The sequence below is a fragment of the Chanos chanos genome, chromosome 8, assembly GCF_902362185.1.
Source record: "Chanos chanos chromosome 8, fChaCha1.1, whole genome shotgun sequence".
Taxonomy (NCBI): domain Eukaryota; kingdom Metazoa; phylum Chordata; class Actinopteri; order Gonorynchiformes; family Chanidae; genus Chanos; species Chanos chanos.
Genome location: NC_044502.1, coordinates 46348755 through 46358754, shown reverse-complemented (window position 1 = coordinate 46358754; position 10000 = coordinate 46348755). Strand labels below are relative to the sequence as shown.

Below are 10000 nucleotides of genomic sequence, written 5' to 3'. Positions count from 1 at the left end.
CCTAAAAATGATCAACTTATATACCTAAAAATGATTAACTTATATACCTATGTTTTTATGTTTACACACACACACACACACACACACACACGCATCTCTCTGTATGACGCAGTGGCTGACTGGCCATAGGGAGTCTAGAGGAGATGAAAATCACTGGGTAAGACCAGGAGAGGCCTGGGCTCATCAGCTCTGATGAATCGATATCCTTCATAAGGACTTTCTCAAACACGTCTGTGTTCAGCTGCCGTGGCCTTTCCAGAAGTTTCAGGAATGTGTCCCCCGCCCGTGCATGTGCACCCAATGCCGCCACAAAAACGATGTAATTTATTTAGCCCCGCCTCTTTGGTTCTCTACCCGCTGCGTGCGGACGAAAGGACAATCTGACTCTCTCTCTCACTCTCCATCTCGCACTTCTCTTTCCTCTCTGTCTCATACAACTCTGAACAGCATTCCTCTTATTCTGACCATAACTGCCCAAAAGCCACTGACCACACCGCCGGTGTGACTGACCACTTAACACACCGCCGGTGTGACTGACCACTGAACACACCGGCAGTGTGACTGACCACTGACCACACCGCCGGTGTGACTGACCACTGAACACCCCAGCAGTGTGACTGACCACTGAACACCCCAGCAGTGTGACTGACCACTGAACACACCGGTGGTGTGACTGACCACTGAACACCCCAGCAGTGTGACTGACCACTGAACACCCCAGCAGTGTGACTGACCACTGAACACCCCAGCAGTGTGACTGACCACTGAATACATCAGCAGTGTGATTAAGCAGAAGTGCCAAGAACAGGGGGTCACACTGAATCTCTCTGATTAGCCATCGGCCGTCAGCTCTCTCTTATTTAGCATTGACTCCCAGAGTAATGCTATTCACTACAGCTGAGTCAACTCCCATAAAGTACTCACCCCATTCCAATACACTCTTATCAAACAGTAACTGCATATTAGACCTCACACATCAGTCAGTATGTCTGGCAGAACCACGACACTGGAAATGCATAACACACAGGTCTTGTGTCTCAGATGTCCCATAGCATGAGGTGTGGCTGTTCTCCTGCAGGGACGCAACTCGCTCTGCTAGCCCTCCTGTCACGCGCCATTAAGAGACATTAAAGCAAAGGTTTTAACCAGTTTGCCATCTGTTACCCTTTGATGGTTTCATAAATCCACTGGTAGTGAGAGCTGTGAGAGTTCAAACAGGCTGAATATGGAGAGGGCGAGCCATCGTCTCCCTCGTTCACCTCCTGCCTTTAGCTCCTCTGACAGCTCCTCTGACTCCCTATGGCAATCGGAGCAGCTGAAGCCCAGCTTGCGGTAAGTCCATCATGCTAACGTTGGCCACCTCATCTTTACAAACAACAACAATTTGCAAAAAACTGGACACAGCGGTAATAAAGTGAAAACTTGGTGCACAATTCTTTCAAAACACTAACAGGGTATTTAGAGTGAAGTGAATGGACAGAATGAGAGAGAGAGAGAGAGAGGGAGGGAGAGAGAGGGAGGAAGAGAAACATTAGGTCTTACCGGAGGTCCAGAGGGTCCTGGCGGTCCTTTACTGTCCTGGGAGCAGGTACAGGCATGAGGAAGAGCAGGACAGTCTTCCTCCACTCTCTACAGGGGTCAAACACAATTTTATTTGTCCCATTCAATTCCTTAAGTCATTGATTCACACGAGATTAAAAGAGTGGAGAACAGGTCAGTGATTCAGTTCTCTATGAAGGAGAGGCCAGAGCATTCTACTGGATGGGAACTACACACTGTTAGGTACAGTGTTACACATACCATGGGAACTACACACTGTTAGATACAGTGTTACACATACCATGGGAACTACACACTGTTAGGTACAGTGTTACACATACCATGGGAACTACACACTGTTAGATACAGTGTTACACATACCATGGGAACTACACACTGTTAGATACAGTGTTACACATACAATGGGAACTACACACTGTTAGATACAGTGTTACACATACCATGGGAACTACACACTGTTAGATACAGTGTTACACATACAATGGGAACTACACACTGTTAGATACAGTGTTACACATACAATGGGAACTACACACTGTTAGATACAGTGTTACACATACAATGGGAACTACACACTGTTAGATACAGTGTTACACATACCATGGGAACTACACACTGTTAGATACAGTGTTACACATACCATGGGAACTACACACTGTTAGATACAGTGTTACACATACAATGGGAACTACACACTGTTAGATACAGTGTTACACATACAAAGATCTCAGTGCTGGGGTTGTTGTCAGAGAATCTGTTTTCACATGTCTCTCTGTGTTCAGTGTGTTTTTGTGTTCAGGGAGTGTGTTGTGCACAGGGTGTAATTAACGTCAGATCTCTGAGAGTCACTGCTGTATTACAACACTTCCCTCCAACGACAAACATTGCCAGTGATACACAGCATTAATGAGGAGAAACGGCCAAAGTGGGGTTTCCATCAAAAGCTCATTTTCAGTTCCGTGATGGAGAATAAAAACAGAGAAAACGAGATCTGAAACAGCTGGATTACAGAAGAAGGGAAGAGACTCATCAAATGTGAATGACTCTGTTAGGAAATCAATCCATAAAAAGGCTGATTGGTTATTAGATACATATTTTACCAGTGGATGGTTCTGTCTGGTGGACTGATGAGGTCACTGCCCTTTTCACAGCGTAGTTAAATACCTGACTGGAACTTAATACGGTCGATGGCTCCTGGTTACTGATTGATTAGATGGTGCAATGAGGTTTTGGGGCTTGGGACTGCTGATTGGCTTGTGAGATGAAATACTTGTTTTTGATTATTTGGCGTGATTGGTTGTTTAGTTCATAAGGAAGACGATTTGAAAGCTGATTGGTTGGTTAGGTGAAAGGCAGCAGCTGATTGGCTGATGAGGTGGAGGGCTCTTACCAGGCCTGGAAGCTCACAGCATTTATCACGACCTGCCCACGAAGTACTGCATACGATGTCAAACATCTGTAACTGGAACTGTGGGTAATACACACACACACACACACACACACACAAACATAAACATTCCAATAAACAGCAAACAGCATGATAAATTTCCTCTGTGTTTACATTGAGAAAATGGTTTTCTTTTCAGTCCTGTTCAGGTAAGGAGAGACTGCGTCCCTGTAATTACGACTCTCATGAGGTTTATTTCTGTGAATTATTGGAAAGGGCGACATTTGTTTTGAGTCGATTACTGAACATAAGAGTTTTAAACTTTTGCTCTCTGTAAACTTGTTCCACTTGTCTCCAAAGATAATTAAGGCAGGACAATTAGTCTAATCAATTCCTCCGGCCCCTGAGAGGGAGAAACTCAGCCACTCAGCAGAGGTCACACACAATTTCTTTTCTGCAACACCATACAGTGTCGTGGGAGGAATATTAATGGAGAAACTGAATGGAAACTTTACAGTGCGTCTTCGTCACCACTGTGTGTCCGTTATTGGTGTGTCAAGCATTAAAGTCACTTTTCAGCAGATGATTTCACCGAGGAAAATGTGCTCACGTGACACTGCAGGCATTGATGAGGACAGTCACTATTCATCATGCTGTAATTACTGAGTTTTTCACAAAAGCTCTCTCTGACTGAAAAATTCCTCCAATGACATTTTGGGCTTAATTGTCTTTCTAAGAAACAAAAGCCTGCACTGTTTTCTACAGTTCTACATCTTCTAGATCAAGAAGTACAAATTACACAGACAGTGACCTTCAGCAACCAATCCAAACACGGCTCTGAATGAATGACACGTCCCCCGTCCAATGAGAAACCTCAATCTGTCTTACCGGTGCTGAATTGTCCCTCTTCCCACGCGAGCGCACCATTCTGCCCAGTACTTCCACTCCGTCTGTGGTGATGTTTCCCGCGGCGTTGACTGGTTTCTCCCCCACCAGTTTACAGTCGATAACAAGCTTTGCGGTTGTTTTGCTGATGGCCACGTGTAGCTGTGAGGAGGGAAAGGAAATGACATTTGACTTGAGGCCTTTAAGAGTAAAGCCATACATAGTCTCTGGAGGTGTAATTATGGCCCAGGCCTTTGCTGCAGGACTGGACCGAAAGCTCTAAAAAACCCAGAGAAACCGAGTTGTTCTACACAGGGAAACAGAGTTATTCTACACAGAGAAACAGAGTTATCGTACACAGGGAAACAGAGTTATTCTACGCAGACAAACAGAGTTATTCAACACAGAGAAACAGAGTTATTCTACACAGACAAGCAGACTTATTCTACACGGAGAAACAGAGTTGTTCTACACAGTCAAACAGAGTTATTCTACAGAGAGTTATGCTACACAGGGTCCAGTTCAGGGTTAAGACGACACTAGTTCGGTTTGTCGAGACTGTCGGTTTATGTGTATTCAGAAGCTGTTCCAGAACTCTATAAGACCTTTCTTAGTAATTATGATAACTTTGACAGTAATAATGATATGTCTGTGGCTCATAATGAGGTCCATGTTACTGCTAGTCATTTGTAATCAGTTTGAATAAAGCCATATGGAGGGGAGTTTCATCGTCAGCCCTTTGTTAGGCACTATGAATGTTTACAAAAGAGTCAAACACTTTCGCCGTCTCTAATTCCTGTGTTGACTTTTTTCGTATCAGTTGTCATGTTTGTTTGATTAACAGCTGCTTGCCATGAATGTGGACTCACTTACTGTTGTTCTGGCAGAACATATGAGAAAATCTCTGCAACGCTGAGAAAAGCAAACTGAGCTGAACTGAATCAAAATAAATGCCATTGACTCTATTGGAATTCGTATGGATTGAACTAAAGTAATGAATGTTCTGGCTGTGAGCTGTCGGAACCCTGTCACAGAGGATGGAGTCAGAGGAACATTCCCATAATGCACCACTGAATCCACACCACTTCTCATTCATCCAACACGGCCATCCTGAGCTATAAAAACTCGTTATTTTTATCGTAACTGAAGTGAAATTGTTCTCGACAGAGCCTCTGTGAAGTAAACTGTCGTACTGTGGGGCTGACTGAACCTCTACGTTAACTAGACTGTCAAATCCTTCCCCAAATTTCACAATGTGCTGCATTATCTTTAGCTCAGTAAACTGTCGTACTGTGGAGCTGACTGAACTTGTACGTTAACTAGACTGTCAGATCCTTCCCCAAATTTCACAGTGTGCTGCATTATCTTTACCTCAGCACGTGAGAGCAACAAAGCTACGTTTCATTCAGACTGTAATTCCACTGAGACGATAACTCAGACTGAAGTAACACAACGCGGTTAATCCCACAGTTACAAAATGTTTGCGTGTACCTGTGTCAGGTTCACTTTCCTTTTACCCACCTGGTAATGAGGATAGGGCTTAAAACTCAATTTTCTGCAGTCCAGTGGATCTGACGTATGTGTGTGTGTGTGTGTGTGTGTGTGCATGTGTAAGTGAGTGAGTGTGTCTGTCTTTCTCTCTGTGTGTGGGCTGGGCTGTCAGAGAGATAGAAAGAGTTGTGGACACGGCACTGCAGAACGCTGTGAGATTCATTAGAGAGCAGTCACACAGTGAAGGCAATTTCAGGGCAGAGAAAAGAATGACACTAATGCAAATACACGTAATCCACACAAAGTCTGTGGAAGAGGATGGCTGGTTTTAGCCAAACCCTCAAAGGAATATTCAGAAGTCCTCTGCGTTGTAGTTCAGGTAAATTTAAAATAAGACACGCTATCACAAAGCACTTTTCTTATTAACAAACAGCACACTCACAGATGGAGTGAGGTAGAGGGAGGGAGGGAGGTGAGAGAGAGAGAGAGAGAGAGATGAAGACTGGAGAAAAACAGACTTGACAGAGAGAAAGAAAAAGGGAGAGAGAGTAACAGGGGATTGGAACTGATGATGGTGATGAAATGGTCTGGGTAACTTGGTGATGACGTCATTCAGACCATGTGACTTTGGCAGTTGAAGAGGAAGAGGAGGAGGAGGAAGAGGAAGAGGAGGGTAATGGTAAAGTCAGTGTGACTCTTTTTCTATGCATTCCCTGAGGGTCGACTCTCTCCCCTGATCAATCTCAGGCTAATTCTCCTGCCAAAATGATGGATTGGGCCTATTTCACTCCACACACTTTATTACTTAATGCTAAACAATGCCAGCCTCAGCCCTCAGAAGGGGCCTCCACTTCATTTGTGTCTTTCTTTTCTCTGACTTTAGTTTTCTGACCATCTTTATTGCTTTTTGATTGGGCAAGAGATGAGAGTACTTTGTTCACTGATCCTTTGAGCTCACGAAAGTCCCTGCTACAGTAGAACTGACAGAGAAGACTGTGGAGGCAGGCAAAGTGTTCAGTCAAACACACTCCAGCACACTCCTCTCTCTGAACGCTGCTGCTCTTACACACATCAGTAAAACAGGAAATGTCTTCCTAAGACAGTTACTGCCAAATGGTAAGAGAAAAAACATCCAAGAGATGTTCTGCAGCAATAAAAAAGGTTGTTTTTCAAATGACTACAAAAATCTGTCATGTTATCTGCTGAAAATGTACTGTGTTTATCATGATTACTGTCAATTAATTTGGTCAAATTTCTCCCAGTTTAAAGATTAAAGGATTAAAGGTATTTGGATGTTGGCGTGATGCATTTTTTAAAAAAAAAAAAAGACAAAATAACCTGTGAGAGGCTTTGGCCTCTGAGGTCTACACTCTCAGACAGAGTACTTATCCCCTTTCACCAGCCTCATCAACCAAACACTCAGCTGTATGTTCATACAGTGGTCTACTTTAAACCGGATGTAACGCAGCGAAAGCTACATTTGGTCCAGAAATAGGAGGGATTGGTCTTGGATTGTCTTTATCCAAAGTTCCATCTCCAGGTTTGTTTGTTTGTTTGTTTAAACCAAAGTCTTTCTCCACTGTTGTCTCAGTACAAGCTGAAAGGTCACATTATCAATAGGACGAAACATAAAGGGCCTTATCTAAAGAACAAGCTTTCACAAGGGTTGTAAACAACGCGACACTGTCATTCACTGACACGGTCTAGAGTTATGTCTCTGTTAATACCACTGACATACAGAACGGACGGGAAATGCTCTCCAGCAAAACCTGTTAACTGTGTTAACATAATCACTGGCCTTATGAATTTTGCTTTGAATGCAGAATTCTACCCATTAATTATGACATCCCTAATTTCTGAAAATTCTTATAATGCTCTCTCAACATCATGGTGTTCCAAGACTTCAGAAGAACCTCTGAAATACTTTTAGAATATTCATCTTAAATAAATACACAGTTTCTTAAACACTCTGTATTCCTGTGCAGTCAGACAATCGGTTGGTATTTTGTAAAGCTGTGTGTGAAGATGTCTGATGTCAAAATCACAGCACAACAGTACAAGGGAAGTGAAGCGGCTCAAACAGAGTAGAGCGGATGAATACGTTAGTGAGATGGCAAACGCAGCGCAGTGTGTGTGTGTGTGTGTGTGTGTGTGTGTGTGTGCGTGCGTGTGTGTGAGAGAGAGAGAGAGAGAAGGTTTGTGCTGACGTGCAGTCAGATGCACTGGTTTAAATGCCAGAGAAAATGAATAAGCAGTCAAATGCATGTGTACTCTAAAGGCCTGAGTTATGAGACTTAATGAAGCTTCCACTGATGCATCATCTCAACACAACACACACAGTCTCCACTGACAGTGAGATCTCAACACTGATTATACAGGCCTGCATCAGCAAGGCCTACAAATATACTGCAAACATCACCACCAAATCTACAAGAGCACTTTGTGTGTGTGTGTGTGTGTGTGTCTAGTAACAAACACACATATCTTAAGCGGCTGTAACATATTCCCTAGTTCTCACACACACACACACACACACACACACACACACACACACACACACACACATCAAAAGCAGACACCAGTCATTGTAAATTCAGTCTTATATGAGTAAAACACCACTGTGACAGTTGTGAGCATTCAGCAGAACTCCCGATGCCCCATCCCCCCCCCCCCCCCCGTCTGTCTCTCTACTGAAACATCACCAGCGTTTCCTCAGGCGACGTTTGGTTTTTAATGTTATCATAACGTTTGAGAAATGCGGTGTGATACTCTGAGCTCAGCGCTATTCAGGAAGGCAAATGGCCACCGGGGGAGAGGGTGGGGGGAGAAGGGGGGTGGGGGGGGTTTGGGGAGTGATGGGTTGGGGGGGGGGGTGGGTCAGAGAAAACCACAGAAAGCAGAGAATACCTCTCTGCGCTGCATCACAAAAAGCTATATTTCATTTATATAGTATGCAGAGATGGGAAAAAGGATAACTTAATGCTTTGCTTGCTGTCTTTTCTATTACCGGTTCCATTTTATTCTTTATCGGGGGGCCTGTATGCTCTCAGTGATGCTGTATAAGAGTTTGGATTGGCTAACTGATGACTGAGTCTTTAGTGTGGTGCCCTGGCTGGATGGGGTGGGGGGTCTAGTGGGAAGAAACATTTGGTTGTGGTCCTTTGGGTGGATATCCCACTCTGGGTTTCTGTCTGTGCCCAGCGGCAGACGCTGATTGTCAGAGGCTCGGGCACACGCAGGGAGTAAAGCTCTGTATGTGAGTTATGTCGCATGGCAACAGGACACAACAGTGTGGCAACTATAAGAAGAACATAAAATGACACTATCCAGTTCCACTTGAGTTGGAGAGAGAGTGTGTGTTAGACTCTCGGCTGAGAAGCACTGGACAGGAATAACACCTATCAGGTTTTTTGATTTTCCAGCTTGGGAGGTATGTGAAAAAAGGAATAAATCCCTACAAAAACCAATGGACAATATACCTCCCTGAGAACTGTAAAGACCAGACACACATGAGGGATTATCACAGGAACATAGCCTCTGAGAGAGAGAGAGAGAGAGAGAGAGAGAGAGAGAGAGAAAGTGAGAGTGAGTGAGAGAGAGTAGACAGGTATTTGTGATTCTGTGTGAGAGAGAGGCATAATGTTGTGGAGAGAACACTGAACGTGCTCTGAGCTTTTCTAAATGCAGGTGTGCAGGACGTCTCGGTAGCTCAGTGAAAATCAGACATAGGTCAACACAGAGGTGACACGAGAGAGGACTGCAGGGTTGAAGGTTTGGAAGTTTGGATTGTTGTTTCAGGTTTTGCTCTGACCTTGTGGAAACTGCCGTAGAAAATCCGTTTTACATCAGGTCCCTCAAATGTCACAGCCTGGAAGTCTCCGTTATAGTCGTAGTTGAAGAAGGTCAAGGATTTCCCACCGTCTGAGAAAAGCACAGAGACACAGAGGCGTTAGGCGCCACAGCTATTTCAGTTCTTCAAACATTTTCAGAATCAGTCTAGACATTCAGTGGTAATTATAAGGACAGTCTAGACATTCAGGGGTAATTATGAGGACATTCAGTGGTCATAATGAGGACAGAAGAAGTAGTTCTGACTCTTCCTCGGAGCTTCATGGAGTGGTTCTATTTCGCCAAACAGAGAACGGGTTCACTGATTCACTGATTCACAGCTCAGGTAGGAGTTCAGGTAGGAGTTCAGGTAGGAGGTGAGGTGGGAGGTGAGGTGGGAGGTCAGGAAGGAGGTCAGGGAGGGAGAAGGTTACTGAGGAAAACACTCACTGTCCAGGATGATGCCCACAAGTGGCTCCTTCTCTTTGTTGAGGATTTCCCATAATGCAAAGGGCTCTTGTGGCGTCTCTGGCAACAGGCGGAAGAGGATGGAGATGGTGTAGTCTGAGGGCAACCCCTCAGGATGGAGAAACCTGTCACCGAAACACACACATGACTTAAACCTGTCACCGAAACACACACACACATTTAAATCTGTCACCATAACACACTCATCACACAATCCATCCATAAATCATAAGTGTACTGCTAGTGCTTTCCTCTTTGACTAATTTAGCGACTTGAGCAGAAAGCACAGGAGAGTGGTGATGCTCAGAGATCTGGTCCTGTGATACTCAGCTGTGTTTAGTTGTGTGAATACCTATGAGGATGTGTGTTACAGCAGCGCTA

At 44.3% G+C, this 10000-nt stretch overlaps 1 protein-coding gene across 1 annotated transcript in view; it reads right to left on the bottom strand.

Annotated features, from left to right (window-relative positions):
* col14a1a (collagen, type XIV, alpha 1a) overlaps positions 1 to 10000 on the bottom strand; it is a 110250-nt gene that overhangs the window by 22062 nt on the left and 78188 nt on the right. The window contains exons 31-35 of the mRNA XM_030783261.1: positions 9602 to 9744; positions 9135 to 9244; positions 3836 to 3994; positions 2951 to 3028; positions 1543 to 1629 (exon numbers count right to left, since the gene is read on the bottom strand). Coding sequence (XP_030639121.1) covers positions 1543 to 1629; positions 2951 to 3028; positions 3836 to 3994; positions 9135 to 9244; positions 9602 to 9744 — 577 coding nt within the window. The remainder of the gene's footprint in view (positions 1 to 1542; positions 1630 to 2950; positions 3029 to 3835; positions 3995 to 9134; positions 9245 to 9601; positions 9745 to 10000) is intronic.